Source organism: Grammomys surdaster, unplaced genomic scaffold (genome assembly GCF_004785775.1).
Source record: "Grammomys surdaster isolate TR1022 unplaced genomic scaffold, NIH_TR_1.0 125565, whole genome shotgun sequence".
NCBI lineage: Eukaryota > Metazoa > Chordata > Mammalia > Rodentia > Muridae > Grammomys > Grammomys surdaster.
In genome coordinates this window covers 387,944-408,861 of record NW_021620412.1, presented here as the reverse complement: position 1 = coordinate 408,861, position 20,918 = coordinate 387,944, and the positions used below count along the sequence as shown (strand labels likewise).

General features: G+C 48.2%; 1 protein-coding gene and 1 pseudogene across 1 annotated transcript in view; both read left to right on the top strand.

Moving 5' to 3' along the window:
* Nucleotides 1-6,156: 6,156 nt before the first annotated feature.
* Nucleotides 6,157-7,333, top strand: LOC114638310 (annotated as a pseudogene).
* Nucleotides 7,334-12,894: 5,561 nt separating this feature from the next.
* Nucleotides 12,895-20,918, top strand: part of Eif4a3 (eukaryotic translation initiation factor 4A3) — a 10,751-nt gene continuing 2,727 nt past the window's right edge. Inside the window, exons 1-9 of the mRNA XM_028786731.1 lie at nt 12,895-13,130; nt 14,522-14,594; nt 16,359-16,425; nt 16,987-17,049; nt 17,851-17,983; nt 18,198-18,278; nt 18,564-18,705; nt 18,898-19,036; nt 19,494-19,609. Of these exons, the coding sequence (XP_028642564.1) occupies nt 12,962-13,130; nt 14,522-14,594; nt 16,359-16,425; nt 16,987-17,049; nt 17,851-17,983; nt 18,198-18,278; nt 18,564-18,705; nt 18,898-19,036; nt 19,494-19,609 (983 nt within the window). The 5' untranslated portion in view covers nt 12,895-12,961. The remainder of the gene's footprint in view (nt 13,131-14,521; nt 14,595-16,358; nt 16,426-16,986; nt 17,050-17,850; nt 17,984-18,197; nt 18,279-18,563; nt 18,706-18,897; nt 19,037-19,493; nt 19,610-20,918) is intronic.

Sequence of the window (20,918 nt, the reverse complement as noted above, 5' to 3'; positions counted from 1 at the left end):
TATCTGGAATGAACTACAATCCAGAATTGGAAGGCTCTGCCGTGCAGTGGTGGTGCACACCTTTAATCCCAGCACTTGGGAGGCAGAGGCAGGCAGATTTCTGAGTTCAAGGCCAGCCTGATCTACAGAGTGAGTTCCAGGACAGCCAGGACTACACAGAAACCCTGTCTCAAAAAAAAAAAAAAACCAAAAAATAATAATAATAATTGGAAGGCTCACCTGTGATCCTGATCTTGAGGCTGGGAGATACAAGTGTCTGACCTGGACCTTGGCATGTAGATCTTGAGGCATAGTGGCTATGAATCCCAGGAGACTAAGGCAAGGAGATCTCTGAGTTCAAGGTCATCTGGACAAAGCAAGTCCCAGATCCAGACGTGTTGGTACACACCTTTAATCTGGGCCACACCTTCTGCTGGAGACCTGTGTAAGGACACGGGAAGAAGGAATACCCCTTTCTTCTTTGCCTGCCTGCCTTGTGGGACTGAGCAACTGCTAGATCCTCAGACTTCCAGCCACAGCTGCTGCTCACCATTGTTGGGGAGTTGACTACAGACTGTGAGTCATCAACAAATTCCCTTACTATATAGAGACTACCCATAAGTCCTGTGACTCTAGAGAACCCTGGCTAATGGTACTGTGAGTGGTTCTAGAGGAGCAAAGTATAATAAGGCTGAATCCTTTAAGAATCTGGAGTTGGTTTAATAATTCACCAGCACCTTCAACTACTGAAACCTCTCCAGATGCTCTCTTTCCTGGGAGCTCAGAGACGACTGAAGGCCCGTGGTTGAAACTATATTTCAAACTTAAAGAAGCTAATGCCTTTGATTATCTTGAGGAATTAGGTGAGCCAGTGTACAAAACCTTCTATAAGTTGGGGGGAAAGTCGGAAAATGATTTTGCTGGCTTGTTGCCGTTAGTATCTCTGGAGAAATTGATGAAGGAAAAGAATGCTCTGTGTGATAAAATTGACCTGAAGTGTGCCCTTGAAGAGGATCTTCTCTCCAGTAGTCATGGAGCCCGAGTTGCAGAAAATCAAACTGAAGCCCTCGTTATAAGGTTGGCTGAAATTACAGCAAAAATTCAGGTCTCAGCCTCAGAGGGTGTCGGCAGTTACAGTAAGGGCATTAGTTGGCAAAGAATGGGCTCCTGTAACTTGGGACGTGGATGTGTGGGAGGATTCTGTTGAAGCTGAGAATTTTGAATCTTCAGATTCTCAAGGATTTGCCCCACCGGAGGAAGTCGTACCCTCAGCCCCACCCCTTGAAATAATGCCTTTTCCACATGAGGAAATTAATCCCTCAGGGTCTGATAAACCATCAGTGACTTTTGCTGAAGAAAACACCAGGCAAGACAATAATGATGTTTCTCAAGGCCCACCAATAGTTTCTTCTGGACCTAGAACCAGACTCAAGGCAAAGCAGGCCTGGAAGGGAGGTAGAAAGTCTAGTCCATGAGGAGGTATGCTACACTACTAAGGAGCTTAATGAGTTTGCTAATTCACTCAAGCAGAAGTCTGGGGAATATGTGTGGGAATGGGTTTTAAGGGTGTAATGGTGGAAGGAACATAAAACTAGATCAGGCTGAGTTTATTGATGTGGGTCCTCTGAGTGGGGATTCTAGATTTAATATAGAAACTCCCACAAAAAAAAAAAAAAGGTGTTAGAAGTTTCTTTGAGCCGGGCGGTGGTGGCACACGCCTTTAATCCCAGCACTTGGGAGGCAGAGGCAGGCGGATTTCTGAGTTCGAGGCCAGCCTGGTCTACAGAGTGAGTTCCAGGACAGCCCGGGCTACACAGAGAAACTCTGTCTCGAAAAACCAAAAAAAAAAAAAAAAAAAGAAGAAGTTTGTTTGAATGGTTGGCTGAAGCGTTTATCAAAAGGTGGCGTACTGAAGAGGAGTTGGAGGTGCCTGATGTCCCTTGGCTTAGTGTTGATGAAGGAATTTTAAGGCTCAGGGAAATTGCAATGCTAACGTGGATAGGTTGTGCGAAATCTAATCCTCCACAATGGGAGGATCCAGAAGACATGCCCTTCATGAGTCCTATAAGACGCAAACTGGTGAGAGGGGCAGCAGCACATCTGAAAAGTTTTGTTCTTGCCCTTTCCCTGTGCCAGACCTTAGGGTTGGAGATGCTGCTGCTCAATTAGATGAATTAAATGCTGTGGGTTTAATTGGGCCCCGAGGTAACAAGGACCAGGTGGCAGCATTGAATCGGCAGAGACAAGGTGATCGTAGTTATTATAACGGACAGGGTAGACAAAACAATGTTTATAATGACATGCTTCATAATGGTCAGCACAGGAGAGGTGAAATTTATAATGGTGTGTATGGACCTTTGGTACCGGCTAATCAGTCATTGTGTTTCCAGGTATGAAATAGATTGGAATCCTCATACATATCTGATCTATAGAAGCAGAAAATTTCTCAAACAAATGAAAGAAAGGCTACATTGGATCACGGCAAAAGGCTATCTCAGTATATGAATCAATTTCCAGACTTGAACCAGTTTGCAGGCCCAGAACCTCTTGAATGAAGGGGTGGCCAGGTTCCCCTGAGGAAGGATCTTGGTAAGACACCTAACAGTTTTGCTGTTAGCCTTCTCCAGTTCTTCTCCAGAGGAACCCACGGCCTTTTACAAGGGTAACTGTACACTGGGGGAAAGGAAATAATCAGACTTTCTGGGGTCTATGGGATACTGGTTCTAGATTGACGCTGATCGCAGGAGAACAGGTGTTTAATGGAGTTTGAACTGATGTCTGACTCACAGTAGGTCCAGTAGGTCCCTGAACACATCCTGTGGCCATTTCTACAGTTCCAGAATGCATAATTGGGATAGATACACTCAGAAACTGGCAGAATTCTCACATTGGTTCCCCGACCTGTGGAGTGAGGGCTATTATGGTTGGAAAGGCTAAATGGAACCCTTTAGAGTTGCCTCTGCCAAAGAAAATAGTGACTCAAAAACAGTATCATATTCCTGGAGGAATTGCAGAAATTACTGCCACTATCAAGGACTTGAAAGATGCAGGGGTGGTGGTTCCCACCACATCTCCCTAACTCTCCTGTCTGGCCAGTGCAGAAGACAGATGGATCATGCAGAATAACAGTTGACTATCAAAAAACTAAATCAGGTAGCAACTCCGATTGCAGCTGCTATACCAGATGTAGTTTACTTGAGCAAATTAACACATCTCCTGGTACCTGGTATGCAGCTATTGATCTAGCAAATGCCTTCTCAGTACCTGTCCATAAGGGGCACCAGAAGCAGTTTGCTTTCAGTTGGGAAGGCCAGCAGTATACCATTACAGTTTTGCCTCAAGGATACATTAACTCTCCTGTCCTGTGTCATAACTTAGTCAGAAGGGATCTTGATCGGTTGTCTCTTCCACAAAATATCACATTGGTGCACTGTATTGATGACATTACGCTGATTGGACCAAGTGAGCAGGAAGTAGCAACCACTTTGGACTCATTAGTAACACATATGCATATCAGAGGATGGGAAATAAGTCCAACCAAAATTCAACGACTGTCTACCTCAGTGAAATTCTTAGGCATCCAGTGGTGTGGGGCATGCAGAGAGATAAGTTACTGCACCTGGCCCCGCCCACCACCAAGAAAGAAGCACAACATTTAGTGGGTCTATTTGGATTCTGGAGACAGCACACTCCTGTGTTACTCGGGCCCATTTACCAAGTGACTCGGGAAGCTGCTAGCTTTGTGTGGGGCCAGGAGAAGGCTCTACAATAGGTCCGGGCTGCTGTGCAGCCTGCTCTACCACTTGGACCATGTGATCCCGCAGACCTAATGGTACTTGAGGTGTCGGTGGCAGAGATGCTGTTTGGAGCCTCTGGCAGGTCCCTGTAGGTGAGTCACAGAAGAGACCTTTGGGATTTTGAAGCAAAGCTCTACCGTCATCTGCAGACAACTATTCTCCCTTTGAAATCAGCTCTTGACCTGCTATTGGGCCTTAGCGGAAACTGAATGTTTGACGATAGGACACCAAGTTACCATGCGACCTGAACTGCCCATCATGAGCTGGGTGTTATCAGACCCTCCAAGTCATAAAGTAGGACATGCACAGCAGGTCCTGAAGGCACAAGCAAGTTACATGAAGTTGCTCAAATGCCTATGGTTTTAACTCCTGTTATAATGCCATCTGCTGCCAAGCATGCACCTATAGCATCATGATCCTTATGACAGACTGACTGAAGAAGACTAGGACCTGGTTTACTGATGGCTTGGCATGTTATGCAGGCACCGCCCACAAGTGGACAGCTGCAGCATTACAACCCCTTTCCGGGAGAACCCTGAAAGATACAGGTGAAGGAAAATCTTCCCAGTGGGCAGAACTTGGGCAGTACACATGGTATTACAGTTTGTCTGGAAGAAGAAATGGCCAGATGTACGATTGCTCACCGACTCACGGGCTGTAGCCAATGGATTGGTTGGATGGTCAGCGACTTGGAAAGACCACGATTGGAAAATTGGTGAGAAGGACATCTGGGGAAGAAGTATGTGGATAGATCTCTTCAAATGGGAAAAGGACATGAAGATATTTGTGTCCCATGTAAATGCTCACCAAAAGGTGACTTCAGCTGAGGAGTAGTTCAGTATTCAAGAGGATAAGATGACCCATTCTGTGGACAGTCAGCCTCTGTTCCCAGCCATCCCTGTTATCGTCCAATGGGCACATGATCAAAGTGGCCATAATAGCTGAGATGGAGGTTATGTTTGGGCTCAACAACACGGACTTCTACTCACCAAGGCTGACCTGGCTACAGCTGCTGCTGAATGCCAGATCTGCCAACAGCAGAGACCAACACTGAGCCCCAGATATGGCACCATTCCTTGAGGTGACCAGCCAGCAACCTTGTGGCAGGTTGGCTACACTGGACCACTTCCTCTGTGGAAAGGAAAAGGTTCTGATCTTACTGGAGTAGATATTTATTCTGGTTATGAATTTGCCTTTCCTGGGCTTGAGAGATGGCTCAGTGGTTAGGAGTACTGACTACACTTCCAGAGGTCCTGAGTTCAAATCCCAGCAACCCCATGGTGGCTCACAACCATCTGTAATAAGATCTGATGCCCTCTTCTGGTGTGTCTGAAAACAGCTACAGTGTACTCATATATAATAAATAAATAAACTTAAAAAAAAAAAGAATTTGCCTTTCCTGCATGCTTCTGCCCAAACCACCATCTGTGGACTTACAGAATGCCTTATCCATCGTCATGGCATTCCACACAGTATTGCTTCTGACCAAGGAACTCATTTCATAGCCAGAGACGTGCAACAGTGGGCCCGCGATCATGGAACACACTGATCTTACCATGTTCCCCAACATCCTGAAGCAGCTGGCCAAATAGAAAGATGGAATGGCAGCAGCATGGAGGGCTGGGGCAGAGTTCTTCAGAAGGCAGAATATGCTTTGAATCAGCATCCGATATACGGTACAGTTTTTCCCATAGCCAGGATCCATTGGGTCCAGGAATCAAGGGATGGAAAAGGGAATAGTTCCAGTCACTATCACTCCTAGTGACCCTCTAGGAAAATTTTTGCTTCCTGTCCCCACAACTCTAGGTTCTGCTGGCCTAGAAGTTTTGGTTCTGGAGCAGGGAATGCTCCTACCAGGAGCCACAACGAATATTCCATTGAACTGGAAGATCTGACTTCTCCCTGGTCATTTTGGGCTTCTAGTGCCCATAAACCAATAGGCTAAGGAATATCAGTGTTAGGAGGGGTGATAGATCCGGATCACCATGGGGAAATTGGATTGCCTCTCCACAATGGAGGTAAGAAGGATATCTGGAGTGCAGGAGATCCCTTAGGGCATCTCTTATACTTCCATGTCCTGTGATTAAAGTCAATTGTAAACTACAACAGTCTAACGCAAGGCTGTTGATAAAGGACACAGATCCATCAGGAATGAAGGTATGGGTCACTCCTCCAGGAAAAGAGCCAAGACCTGCTGAGGTGCTTGCCGAGGGTAGAGGAAACACAGAATAGGTAGTAGAGGAAGGCAGTTATAAATGCCAGCTAAGGCCACATAACCAGTTGCAGAAACAAGGATTATAAAGTAATATGACTGCTTCTGTTTTATTTTGTTAAGAATACATTTGTTGGCAGAGCCCAGTCTCACGTGCCTTGGGCCAAGATGCAGCGCTTTGCCTTGACCGTCATCCGCCAACACAGGAAGACAAGTATGTTGAAATAGACAGGGCTGTGGCTAGCCGCTGTCCTGCCATGGTCATCTCAGGCTTTCTCTTTCTGTTGGACTTGTGACAGATATAAGCCTGGCTGGTTTGAGAACAAACAAGCTTTCACTGGTAGTCACTATAGTGGTGAAACAAAACTTGAGAAACCCCTTCAAGCTTTTCAGGGCCTGAGGTTACAGGTGTGAGCCATCGTGTCTGATGAAGTGAGGAGGATGGAAGAAGAGGACATTATTACAGTGCCGGTGTTTAGACAGTGGACTGAAGAGGAGAAAATCAAGTAGTGACCCTGCCATGGGCTGCAGCCTGCAGGAGCGGCCTGCTGTGTGCAGGACATCCAGCAGAGAAATGGACAGATGGAAAAGCAGGAGCTCAGACGGCCCAGCTCTCAGTGACAAGGAGTAGACAGGCCCCTTTCCAAGGCTGGGTTTAGGCAAGCAGCTACCACTGGTCGGTTTCTGAGCAATGTGCAGTTTACACACGCTTTCTCCAGGGATCTCACAAGGACTCAGCAGACCATACACAGCATTTTAGAGAAAAGCAGATTTTGCAAAGACATGGTGGTGAAGTATGACTCCAGACTTCGAGAAAGGATGTATGGGGTCACAGATGGCAAGCCGCTAAGCGAGCTTTGGGCCATGGCCAAAGCCTCTGGGGAAGAGTGTCCCATGTTCACCCCACCAGGAGAGACAGTACAGCAGGTAAAAATTCGTGGAAAGGATTTCTTTGATTTCATCTGTCAGCTAATCCTGGAGAAGACAGGCCAGAGAGAAAGCTTCTTCCCTGGAGCGCCAGGAAACTTTGGAAAGGTCTTTGGCAGAGGTTTTCCCCATTGGAAAACATGGCAGCTTGGGGTCGAATCCCGAAGGTGGCGCCCTGGGTTTAGCAGCATCTCAGTTGTGAGCCATGGAGCTTACAGGAGAAGCCTCTTTGCTTATTTTACGAGTGATCTCAGATGCTTGTTGCCGGCAACAAGAGACAGATTCGAACTTTCATCCATCACTCCCAACACTGGGATCAGCGTCTTCGTCATAGACTGTGAGGAAGCACGCAAGCCGTCGATTCAGTGTCTGTATGAACCTCCAGGAGCACCTCAACAGAGTGACTGAAAAGCACTGAGTTTAAAGCCTCTGAGGGGAGTGCCTAGGCCTCTTATGTTTTTGTCCTCTGCTCCTGCCGCTTTAGAAGCAGTCGAGGATTCATGCTGTAAAGCCCCACTGGGGTTCTGGCTGTATCAGACGTTAGTGAGAATTCACTGACAGCCAACCTGGTTTTTCTGAGACATCATTTTTGGTTTTTTTGTTGTTTTTGTTTGTTTGTTTGTTTGTTTTTTCGAGACAGGGTTTTTCTGTATAGCCCTGGCTGTCCTGGAACTCACTCTATAGACCAGGCTGGCCTCGAACTCAGAAATCCACCTGCCTCTGCCTCCCAATTGCTGGGATTAAAGGTGTGCGCCACCACTGCCTGGCTAGACATCATTTTCTACGGTGATTTTGTCACTCTGTCCCATTATGTCTCTGGACTGTTAACTTATGAGGACATTTAGCACTGCACATCGGGGATGAGTAGCGTTCTTCCCACTATCTTCCTTTCATTGGCCTTTTTTTCCTGTCTAGATGGTGTTGGCTTTTGGAGAGAAGTGTATGATTTTCCACTTGCTTACCAAGTGCTTGCAAGAAAGAATGGTTTCAACTACTCGAATTTGCAGTGATTGTATCAGAGTCCAAAGTGTTCATCCTGAAGCATCTTGCTGTCATTAGTGTGTAAGGTAAAATGGCCTAGCACTAGCGTGCTCTGGGGTGGGGGGGGTGAGAGAATACATTTGTCTTTCTTCCAAATTCTTTAACATCAATTGGTATTTAAGTTGAGATACTAAAAGAGTGTTCCCAAGGGATATTCCCCATTGTAAAATTACAAATGCATTTGTGACTGTATGAGGAACAGTTATATCAGGTCAGGTGTACTCATGACCTTGTTATTGTTTCATGAGGACGTGAGATATTATTTGTGTCAAGTTGACAAGGGTCGGATTATAGTGGCTATCCCTGGTTGTCAACTTGTCTATATCTGGAATGAACTACAATCCAGAATTGGAAGGCTCATCTGTGATCCTGATCTTGAGGCTGGGAGATACAAGTTTCTGACCTGGATCTTGGCATGTAGATCTTGAGGCATAGTGGCTATGAATCCCAGGAGACTAAGGCAAGGAGATCTCTGAGTTCAAGGTCATCTGGACAAAGCAAGTCCTAGATCCAGGTGGCACATATCTTTAATCTGGGCCACACCTTCTGCTGGAGACCTGCATAAGGACATTGGAAGAAAGATTCTCTCTTCCGCCTGCGTGTCTTGGGGGGCTGAGCAACTGCTGAATCCTTGGACTTCCATTCACAGCTGCTGCTGACCATTGCTGGACTACAAACTGTAAGACATCAACAAATTGCCTTACTATATAAAAACTACCCATAAGTTCTGCGACTCTAGAGAACCCTGACTAATACACCCCCCAAAGCCCAGGCTGGTCTGGGACTCATCTTTCTCCTGCTTCAGTCTCCTGAGCGCCAGGGATTGCAGGCATGTGCCATCATGCTGGGCCTCTGTCTTTTTTGGCAGAGACTCAGTGGGCCCCCTCTTTCACGTGGCATGCCAGCGGTTCTTTGCATTTCCTAGAATTACCTGGAGTTTCCTATTCCACGCCTCGGTGAGATGAGCCTTCCTGCATGAGGCAGGAGCATTTTAAGTGGAGATTCGAGAAGCCTGAGCCCAGAGGGCTCAACCTGCTCAAGAGGTGCTGAGGCTCTTGCTCTGTTTGACTCTGTGATCCTGGCAGAGTGGCCTTTTCCTCACTAGAGGAACTAGCCTGAGACCCAGAGGAGCAGGTGAAAATTCCTAAGGTCCTCCCACCCAGGCAGGGGACTGAACACCCTTCCATCCTGATCAACATCTGCTTCAGTGGGATGCCCCAGGCACCAGGGAAAGCTTCCTTCGCTTGCCCAGACAATATTCACACAACTGTTCTAAACTGCCCTCCTCCCACTTTCAACACTCCATTTCCCACTTACCACACAGGGAATCTCTGTGCCAGCAGCTCCTGCTGCACCCCCTCACTTATCCCTAACACAGGGCCCCACAGTCCCCTATCTTGTGACCCAGAAATCTTTGTAATCCTGACAGCTCCACCCAGCCTAGCCAACTATCAGCTCTCTGATAGTCTCTTCCATCTAAAATTTCCACAGAGTCGGACAGCAGCCGCGGCCACCACCCCCTCTCTTCAGAGCCTCAGCATCTCCTTGCTGTCTCTCTAAGCAGCTGGGCCACTTTTCCAAATCAAGGATCAGCAGTCATCTCCTGCCCTGCTCGATCTGGAGGGGGCGCTGTGGCAATCGATGTCTGTGAGACCCTGCAGATTTGGCAGCCCTTCTCACTTGTCCCTTGCTGCAAGCTGGCCCTGTCTGTGTTCTCTCTCACTGCCTCTTCCCTTCAGGCTCCTTCCCTGGGTGTGACTATGCACACCTCCTCTCAAAGTCAGGTGACATTTCCCTCCAGCCACCAAGTGAAACCAGAGCCTCAGTAACTCAGTCTACGTGGTTTGTTTCGTTTACATCACAGTAACTATACACAATTATCTCTTGCCCTTCTCTGGAATAAATGTACAATGAAGGCAAGTGGCCCTTACCTCCAGTCCAGGACTGGAAACAGTCCCAGTACAGGGCTGGGGCAGGGCAGCTTACTGTGTGCCTGCATGTATGCGCAGGACCCCAGGCCTGCAGAGGACAAGGTGAAGTCACAGGGTGCTAAGCAGGGTACCAGGCTCCTGCTAGGTGGGTTTGGGAAAGGAATGGTTGTGGCTGAGAACACTAGCTGGAAGTAATCCTTTGGGGGACAACCCTTTGGATTTCCTTCTGTCCAATGTCACCGTCCTGACTCCTGGAGCTCAGCCGGTGCAGACGGGCTCCTGAGCAGAGCACACTTTAGCGTTACCCCATTCCCCCCTGAACTCCCACATGAGCCTGTCAGGTTCCTGCTCAGCTGGACTATGTCTGTAGTTCTCCTCCTTCCCCTGTATGTGAGTAGTGAGAAAGCTGTCAACTGTTTACTTATGTTAAGGAGACTAGGAAGCTGAACAGATATAGCCATGCCTTATAAATTAAGCATGCTGCCAAATCTAAGTGGGTAGGCAATACGATGCCAACAGGAAAAGGTGCTAAGATCAAACGTAATGGGTCTAACCATCTTTGTCACCAGGGGACTTCTTCCCTTTAGAGGCCAAGGCGTCCAGGGCTCCAGAGCCCAGGTGCTTATAGCAGGACAAAGACACTGGAATATAAACTCAGAGTTGCACCAATTGTTTCCTTGCTGAAAATGTAGAATGAGCCTAGTCCTTCCATCAGTAAAATGGGTAAGGTGAGACATTTGTTAGCATCCTCTGCTTCTAACGGTGGTTGAGATTTATAAGAATCAATTAGCTGGGTGTGGTGCCACACTCTTTTGATTCTAGTACTCAGAGGCAGAGGAAGGCAGATCTCGAGTTCAAGGCTAGCTGGGTCTACAAAGTGAGTTCCAGGACAGGGTTGTTACACAGAGAAACTCTGTCTCAATAGTAGTAATAATAATTTAAAAATCAAGTCGGGCAGTGGTGGCGCATGCCTTTAATCTCAGCACTTGGGAGGCAGAGACAGGTGGATTTCTGAGTTCGAGGCCAGCCTGGTCTACAGAGTGAGGACCAGGACAGCCAGGGCTACACAGAGAAACCCTGTCACAAAACAAAAAAAATTAAAAAATCAAAAATCTGTCAGCTTAAGCACTGGAATTGTCGACTGTCAAATAGGGCTCTCAGTTGCATGCCTGAGTGTATGTGAATGGACCACAGGCATACAGGTGGTTTTTGTTTTGGAGGTCAGAAGATGGCATCAGGTTCCCTGGAACTGGTTGTGAATCATGTGTTGCGAACCGAGTATGCATCCTCTGCAAGAGCAGAGAGTGCACTTAACCACCGAGGCAACTCTCCAGCCCTTACTGTAGTTTGCTTTCTCCTAGGCCATTCTGGCCTCAAACCTTGGGTGTTCCTGCCTCCACCACCCAAGTGCTGAGGTCACAGGGTATATATATATATATCTCACCACCTCAGTCTAGACTGTTGTTTTTAAGTAGATACTTATGCATGAAATACAACGTAATCAAGTTGACCAGATACTTTTTGTTTTTTTGAGACAGGGTTTCTCTTTATAGCCCAGGCTGTCCTGAAACTCACTCTGTAGGCCAGGCTGGCCTTGAATTTAGAAATCCGCCTGCCTCTGCCTCCCAAGTGCTGGGATTAAAGGCGTGCGCCACCACCGCCAGACCAATAAAACCTTTTTTAGTTGTTACATCTGGTGAAGTATAAGAAACAGCGAGATTGAGCAACATTTTAAACCGAATCCCCAAACTATAATTAGACTCATTTCAGCAGGCAGTAAGAGACGGAGACTTTACATTCTTTTCTTAGGAGGTCATTAAAATCCATGTGTACTTTACAGCAGAGATTGCAAAACAACCCTTAGAGTTACGCTTGCCAAAAGTCAGGCATGAGCACATGGAATAAATCCCTGAGTGAGAAGGGATTTATTCATGAGTACTTGTACTCAGTTACTTAGTCTCAGAAGGGTGGCCAGACCTGTCTTTAATCTTTTATCTGATCTGGACAAATTCTGATACCAAGTTGAGAGCTGAGCTCTCAAGAGAAGGCGTTAATAACTTGTATTAACATGGGCATACTGCAACCCACAACTCCTCCATGAGAAGATAACCTGTTTCTAACGAAACGTATCTACACAAATGAAGAGGTTTTTTTATAGTAGCTTTTAAAGATTTATGTGTGTGTATTTGTGTGTACACACCATGAGTGTGTGGCCCCCACGGAGGCCAGAAGTACTGGATTGCCTGGAGCTGGAGGGACGGTGTTGAGTAACACGATCTAGTGCTGGAACACAACAAAGGTTCTCTGGAAGAGGAGTAACCGCTCTTAACAGTTTAGTCATCTTTCCTCAAAAGCAGAAAAAAAAAAAAAAACTAGCTAGAACTTGCTAGAACTCGGGGTATGGCTCGAAATCGCAGAGGTTCTGGGATCCACCCTCAGAAACAAACAGAACAGACAGACACGCCCCAGTAGCAAGGCCCTTGTGGAGCCAACGTTGAAAACCAGGATCCTTCAGAGTGACTGGGGTCACCACGCCGGGTCAGAGGCTCTAAAGGATTCTCGGATGCGATGGCAGCTTAGGCGGGCTCTGCTCTCCCAGGCAAAAACCACCTATCCCTTCTGTCCCCACCGATTCCCCCATGCACCACCCAGGGAGAGCAGCTTGATTCTCCCGCGGCTTCGCGCTGCGGTTGCCATGGCAACGGAGTCAGTTGGGACGGAGCGCGGAGCCCACCGGGCGGTGCCATCTTCCTTTGCCGTGTACCCTCAGGGACACCCTGGCGTCCGTCTTGCTCATCTCAGAGACCCACATCGCTATCCCAAACACGCTGCAGACACCCAAAGAGCCAAGAATACGCGGAGTCGCGGACGTGCAGCGACTACAAACGCAGCTTGTCGCAGAATCCCTCGGAGCACGGGATATCGCGAGACTTGGAGCGCTTTACCTCCCGCCCCTCTCGACGCTCTTCCGGGGCGTGGTGTTTACGTCATCTCCTCCCGACCGGGCGGGCTGCGCGAGCCCTATTTCCGATTCCCGCCGCACCTCGCAGTTGTCTATTAGTCCGGTCGGGATCATGGCTGCCACGGCTACGATGGCGACGTCGGGCTCGGCGCGGAAGCGGCTGCTCAAAGAGGAGGACATGACCAAAGTGGAGTTCGAGACCAGCGAGGAGGTGGACGTGACCCCCACGTTCGACACCATGGGCCTACGGGAGGACCTCCTGCGCGGCATCTACGCCTACGGTGGGGCACGGGCCTCGAGGCTGGGGAGGTTGGGGGGCGAGCCGGGTCAGACGGGGCGGGAACGTGCGACCCGGCTCCAGAGTCGGGGCCGGGTCCCCCGGGGCTGCAGTCAGCCAGGCTCTTCCAGTCTCTCCTATAGCGGACAACCATGTGTGTGTCCGTGCGAGTTGCCCGGAAGCTTTGATGGGGGAAGTCGGAGCTCTAATTCTAGTGGGCTCGTGCCTTATGGAGTTTAAAGCTTATTAGGGAAGCCGAAAGCACGGAGCAAAGGTGCTTCAAGCGGTGGGAATTGGGAAAACGAGAGAATGAGCAACTGGATAGAGTAGATAGATTGGTAGGGGACAGTTAAAAAGAGCCGAAAGAGAGCTCCCAGAGACGTTCAGAGTCACCAGGGGAGAGAGGACAGCTGGTCCTGGCTTGAAGCCATTGCCCAACGTGTGCCAGGGACAGAAGAAAGAGCCCCCTTGTCATGTTTTAAAGGCGTCATGTTTAAAGACTTTGAGATTCATTCTTTAATACAACGGGAAGCCGCTACAGGGCTCTAAGCAAAATTGACAGGATCAGGCTTACAGTTTGAAAGTTTATTTTGGTGTCAGGATTTGGAGTTAGAAGAGGGGGCGGGGTGATGGCGGGACCCTAGAAGAGATGTTGATGTCGTTGTGATTGAGCTAAAGGGTCTGCTGGCGGCAGATGGAGTGAGTGTACTCCTGGCTTTTTTGACTGAATGGTCGGTCATGCTGCTGGTATTTGTTTAGGGGCATTTAAGGGAGGCCAAATGAGCTTTGTCTTTTTGTTTCTTTCTCTTTTTTTGAGACAAGGTTTCCTCTCTGTAGCCTTGGCTGTCCTGGAACTCTTTGTAGACCAAACTGGCCTCAAACTCAGAGATTCCCTGCCTGTGCCTCCCAAGTGCTGGGATTAAAGGTATGCCACACCAAGTCTGGAAGTTTTGTTTTGTTTTTGAGGCAGGGTCTCTTACCTGGCTCTAGCTGTCCTGGATCTCGCTAGATCAGGAAGATTGGTCCCCACCCCCCTCCAAAAAAAGAAGAAAAACAAACCAACAACACGTTTTCTGTGTAAATTCTGTCTGCTTATTTGGAAAATATTTATGTTTTTGTTTGTTTTGTTTTGAGACAAGGTGTCTCTACATAGTTCTGGCTGGCCTGGAACTCACTGTGTAGACCAGCTGTCCTGGAACTCACAGAGATCCTCCTGGTCAGTCCCTCGTGCTGGGATTTCTCTGTGTAGTCCTGGCTGTCCTGGAACTCACTCTATAGACCAGGCTGGCCTCGAACTCAGAAATCCACCTGGCTCTGCCTCCCAAGTGCTGGGATTAAAGGCGTGTGCCACCACCGTCCCGCAGGAGTTAAGTTTTTTCCTCTTTGTATTTATAGGTTTCGAAAAACCTTCAGCGATCCAGCAGCGCGCTATCAAGCAGATAATTAAGGGGAGAGATGTCATTGCACAGTAAGTTGTGGGTGCTGAGAGCGAGTTGGGTCCGTGGGGATAGCTGTGGGAGGCCGAGCCTGCCTTATTTATTTATTCATTTATGCCAGTTTGTTGGACTTGTGTATTTTTGGGGTGGGGGGGGTCACTGGTATTCTGGATCCTATCAAGGTCATTGTATACACTACAAAAGTATTCTACTGATGTATGCCCTAAGTCCTGAATGTAGATTTATAGACTCGTGTAAGATACTTCTTCATTAGCTTTCTAGAGATAGGGTTTCTCTGTAATCCTGGCTTTCACTCTGTAGACCAGGCTGTCCTCAAACTCAGAATTCTGGCTGCTATTTGGAGTAAAGGTGCATGCTAGGTACTGAGCCCAGGGCCTTCTCTACTACTGAACTGTACTCCAAACCGTTATTTGCCCTAATTTTTAAACAGCCAGTTGTCCTTTAAGCCATACTTGAGAATTGTAGGAGCCGGTTTGTTAAAAGGAGAGGGCCGGCTCTGTCTCCTTCCGGAAGTTCTTGTTGATGTTGCAGAGTCTTGGTTCTGGTGTTCGTGGTACAAAAGCCACACATCCATTCTATCTGTAGCAGTGTATGTCTCTGGGGGCTGTGGAGACCGCTTGCTCTGTTCTCAAGTTCAGTTCTTAGTAACCATGCTGAGTGACTCACAGCTACCTATAACTGCAGCCTCAGGGGTCCACCATCCTCTTCTGGGCTTTGAAAGCAGTCTCAAAAGTGGTGTTCAGTCACACAGATGCATAAGTAAAAATAAAAGTTAAAAATTAAATCTGACTTTGTATTTTGGTCAGAGGTGTGACACCTTTGTAGTTAAGATGTTTGGGTGGTCGAAAAACCCCAACAAAAACCCAAAAACTCTCAGTTTGGGGACTGGAGAGATGGCTCAGCGGTTAAGAGCACTGACTGCTCTTCCAGAGGTCCTGAGTTCAATTCCCAGCAACCACATGGTGGCTCACAACCATCTGTAATGAGATCTGATGCCCTCTTCTGGTGTCTCTGAAGAGAGCTACAGTGTACTCATGCATAAAATAAACAAATCTTTTTTTAAAAAAAAAGATGTTTGGGTGGGTGTGAGAGGAATGCATGGGGGAGTCTGTGTCCCCCTTGTTCTCAGATAACTGCTGGATGTTTCTAAGCCTGCTCTACCCTGTTTTAGCTCCCGAATGAAGACACAGAAACCTGGTGATTTTTATTACCAAGCTGCAAGTCTAAGCTGGGCAGATTCTGAGATATACCCACCTGACTAGGCTGCTGATACCCAGACAAATGTCCTGACTTGACATCTGGTCTTGCCTTGGCTTGATCAGGTCCATGTCTCTCCTCATGGTTTCTTCACATGGTTTCTCTACTCACCTTCTTGTGATCCCCTCCCTTTCTCCTTCCCTCTCTCCCTCTTCCTCCCTTCCCCCTCTCCAACTCTGATCTCTGGGAACCCCTGACTGGGGTTCTCTTCTGTCCAGCTAAAAGATCAGCTATTTCCTAAACCAGTCAGGAGGTGGAGAGTTTGCAAAACACTGAGACAGGTGATGCTTCATAAAAATAAGCGTTACAAAGTCTGCCTGTACAGAGTCCAGCATTTGACTAATACACAGTGCACAAACCCATCCTCCAACAGGTGAGGAGTAAGGGTGCCTAGAAAGAAGCTGCCCCATGTGTGTGTGGCCAGGCCTTCGGTGCATTGCTGTGGGCTGGAGTCACTAGAACAGGGACAGTGTCAGATGCTCTTTCTCTGAGAACTACTCTTCTGCTTTTTTAAACAGGTCTCAGTCTGGCACAGGCAAGACGGCCACCTTCAGTATTTCAGTGCTTCAGTGCTTGGATATCCAGGTGATTTGCTGCTCACAACAAATGTTCTTTGATGCGGATGCTGTGTACAGAGTGCAGGTTTTAGATGGGTGTGGTTGTATACCTTTAGTCCTAGCACAGAGGGTCTCTGAGCTTGGGTCCAGCATGATTTTCACAGCAAGTTCCAGGCCAGCCAATGCACATAGTAAGGCCAAAAAGTTCTGACCTGCACAGGAGAGCCCTGAGTTTGTCACGCTCTTGCCTTCCAATGTAATGTCTCCTTAGGCTGGTTAGGAAAGAGCAGCAGGCTAACCAAAGCTGGTGTTTACAGTAGGTCACAGGGCTTGCTAGCAAGCCCTGTGAATGAGGCTGAGACTGGAGACTGACGGGCTTGGGGCAGTAAGCTGGTCTTGGACAGATACCAAGTTTTCTCTCATGCAGAATTTAGATTCTTTGATTTTTTTTCAAAGTGGGCATGAAAGTAGAGTTGGGACTGTGTGGGAAGAGACAGGAAGGAGGGGTGAGAGAGTGGAAGAGCGACCTGTGGGAAGGTCACAGGGACGTTCATTCTGTACAATCCCGTGACCTTTCTCTATTCACCAGGTTCGAGAAACCCAAGCTTTGATATTGGCTCCAACAAGAGAGTTAGCGGTGCAGATTCAGAAGGTGAGACAATTAGAAATACTGTGTTAAACACTGGGCTTCCCTCAGCAGCAGAGTGCTGGCCCCTCATATGGGAGGCCCCCATTCAGTCCCTGCAGCACAACAACAACAGAGAGTGCAACTGTGTTTCAAGTGTCTGATGTATAGCTTATCTGAGATGGTGGACAGTTCTCTTTTCCTGGAGGTCCACAAGTTGTAGCGGGGGTGAAGGTGCTTGTGGCTCACCCCGAATCTGACTCCCAGAGTCCACATCGAGATGGAGGGAGACCACAGACACTGCTGTCCTCGGACTTATGCTTTCCTTCTTCCTTTTTGGTTTTGACAACACTGGAAGATGGAACCTGGAGCTCTGTGCATGCCTGGCAACCCGTAATTCCTCTGTGTTGTCTGACTCAGGTGGTTTTACTCTAGTTTCTGTTCTTTTGGTGTGTTCATGTCTTAGAAATAGCCTGGAGCTGGAGCTCCCTGGCAAGGCCCTGAGTTCCTTCCTCACGATGGCGGGGAAAGACAGTTTTCTTCATAGGAAAACGAAATTCATTTTAGTCAGATAATGATTTTTTTTTTTAAATCTTGGAGGAATATGTATTGGGATGTTACTACAATATGGTTATGAACTGTAAGTTTTCCCACACTTGGTATGATGTACCCCTTGAGTATCAAGAAAATAATTTCATTTTGGCAGAGGAAAGAGCTTGAATTTTATTGAGTGAGTGGATGGTAGGTGGCATCTCCCATTAGAGCAGAGATGACACTTGAACTGTGTGTCTAACCATGGGCCTTACATGGAAACCTGTTCTGCTTCAGGGTCTTCTTGCTTTGGGGGATTACATGAATGTGCAGTGCCATGCCTGTATTGGGGGCACCAATGTCGGGGAGGACATCCGGAAGCTGGACTATGGGCAGCATGTTGTGGCCGGCACACCAGGACGCGTCTTTGGTGAGTGCTTCTGTTCTTTAGAACTGGGCTCAAAGGACATGGCAGGTCAGTTGTGTACACCATGTTATGGGGCTGACTGGGGCCCTCGGGACCAGTGGGAGTGGTCAGTCATGTACACCGTGTTGTTAGGACTGACTGGGGCTCTTGGGACCAGTGGGAGTGGCTAGCCCTTTCCTTAGAGTCATGTGTGAGTCTTCCAAAATCTCCTCATCAGATATGATCCGCCGCAGAAGTTTAAGGACACGGGCCATCAAGATGTTGGTTTTGGATGAGGCTGATGAAATGTTGAACAAAGGTAAGGTGACCACCGCCAGGTGTTCATGTGACAGTTCTTGCTTTGTGCAGAAGCAGTGTATCTTTCGGGTTTTGAACCTGAAACTTGTAATGTTTTCATGTTAAGGTCCATGAGGCCAGTCCTAGCTGAGGTGACAGTGCTGTTCTGTTGTCTCTTTGGTACTGCACACAGCCTGGCTCAGGGTTCGGGTGCTCACATGCACACCTGTGAACTTGCTCTGAAGTCCTGCCAGGGTGGCTCTCCGTGTCAGCCTTCAAGCCAACGGTGAGCTCACATCTATTGCAGGTTTCAAGGAGCAGATCTACGATGTGTACAGGTACTTGCCGCCAGCCACACAGGTCGTTCTCATCAGCGCCACACTGCCTCATGAGATCCTGGAGATGACCAACAAGTTCATGACTGACCCCATCCGCATCCTGGTGAAGCGGTAAGGATACCTTCCTTCATTTTCGTGGTGTAAACGAACTTGGTGTTCTGTATGCTGTGGAATGATAGATATCCAGGGGAGTGGGAACTGGGAAAGGTCTAAGACCAACTGGGTAGATGACGGCTGGGACTCTTCGGGTGGCCTTGACCCCAGGTTCTGGTTTGAAGAGTGATGTGAGCTCTCTGTTTCCAGTGATGAGTTGACTCTGGAAGGCATCAAACAGTTCTTTGTGGCCGTGGAGAGAGAGGAATGGAAGTTTGATACTCTATGTGATCTCTACGACACGCTGACCATCACCCAGGCTGTCATCTTCTGCAACACCAAGAGGAAGGTGTGTTGCCTTGCTCTGTAGCTATCTTGGGGAACTGCAGGCTAGGTGTCATGTCAGGGCGGGCAGGGTGTGGCTCCGGCTCAGGGTTCCTGTGTGAATTCAGCTGGAGACCCCTTCAGAAATGCTGAGATTCGGCCGTGGGCAACTTCTGGGGCAACTGAGTCGGGAGGTCGCAGAAGCCCTGTGTCTAGGATGGAATGGAGACATTGACTCTGTGGTTTTCTGTAGTATATTTGATGTCTTTGGTTTAAGCTGGGCCCAGCCCAGTAGGCTGAAATGATGGTCTGTGGGCAGAGTCTGTGAGAGTGTTCCTTTCACGAATTAGGTATGCCTATCCCATTCCAGCAGTTGGTGGGTAAGAGTTTCCTCTGTGTCTCTGTAAATGTCTGCTGTTGAGAGCTGCCGTTGTACAGGTCTCTGGTTGGATAGTGAGCACATCTCTTGTTCTGATCTGTAGGTTGACTGGCTGACAGAGAAAATGAGAGAAGCCAATTTTACTGTGTCGTCCATGCACGGAGACATGCCCCAGAAAGAGCGAGAGTCGATCATGAAGGAGTTCCGGTCAGGTGCCAGGTAGGCCTTTGTAGCTTTGGCTCCTGAGGGAGGGCGGATGGTGCTGCCCACAGGGCCCTAGGTGCAGGGGCGGATACTGCTCTGAGAGGACCCTGCCCCGGTGTGGCTGTTGGGTTGGTGGTGAACTGCTGCCAGTCCTAGAGTTGCATTCATGCTGGTCTGTTTGTCTTTTGGTGACCAGGTGTTGGACCAGTGGTCACACAGTGTTCACAGAACAGAGTCTGTGTCCTTGATTCAGGCCTGCTGTGATTACCGGGGTCACTTGTGCATGGTGTGTGTGTGTCCTTCAACAGGAGATGCCCAGCTAGACTGGAGCTGATAGCCTGTGATAGCCCTCTACTTGCCGACACCCTTCCCTCTCATAGTCAGGTCTCTGTGACTGAGTAGGTGAGGGCATCCGTTGTGTGTGTGTTTGTGTGTGTGTGGGACCAATGTGGAAGTCAGCTCTCTCCCTCTCTCCACTGTCTTGGTCCCAGGGATTGAACCCAGGGTGTCAGGCTTGGCATCAAGCTCCTTGACTAAATAAACCTGAGCCACATCACTGGCCTGTCTTCTGGATGCTTGCTGCATCTATCCTCACCTTGTGTGCAGACAGACAGACAGAGAGTTTTTCTCTTGAGACTTGAACCCACCCTTGATGTCCTGAAGTCTGTGAACCTGCTGCAGGACAGCTTTTACCTCTGCATGCCTGGACTCGCCTCATCCTTTATAGCTTTTCTCTTGTAAATAAGTTAGAATTGGGTTTGGATTGTAAGTGTTCCCTTCCTGTCTTTGGGTTTGGTTTGGGGGGTGTTTGTTTGCTCTGTTTTGTGTTTCCCCGTGTAGCCCTTGCTGTCCTTGCCGGGGGACCAGGTTGACCTTGAACTTGGAGATCCACCTTCTCTGCCTCCTGGTGCTGGGATAAAAGGCTCATGCAGCGACACCTGGAACCCTGTTTGTTTTAGCTTAGCGTTTTGAAACAGGCTCTGTCTATGCAGTTGAGGGTTTATAATCTCCTGTCTCCATCTCTGAAGTATAGGAGTTACAGGTGTGTGCATAGCTAGTCACTGAAGTGGACCATTTAGAACAGTTTATTTCATGTATAAACATGATCTGGCTGTCCTGGAACTCACTCTGTAGACCAGGCTGGCCTCGAACTCCGCCTGCCTCTGCCTCCCAAGTGCTGGGATTAAAGGCGTGTGCCACCACTGCCCGGCCGTATACTGATCTTATAAGTGAATTTTTTCCTCTGTTTTTTGTTTGCTTGTTTGTGTGTGTGTGGGTTTTTTTTTTTTTTAAGATTTGTTACACATACACACACAAGCAAACA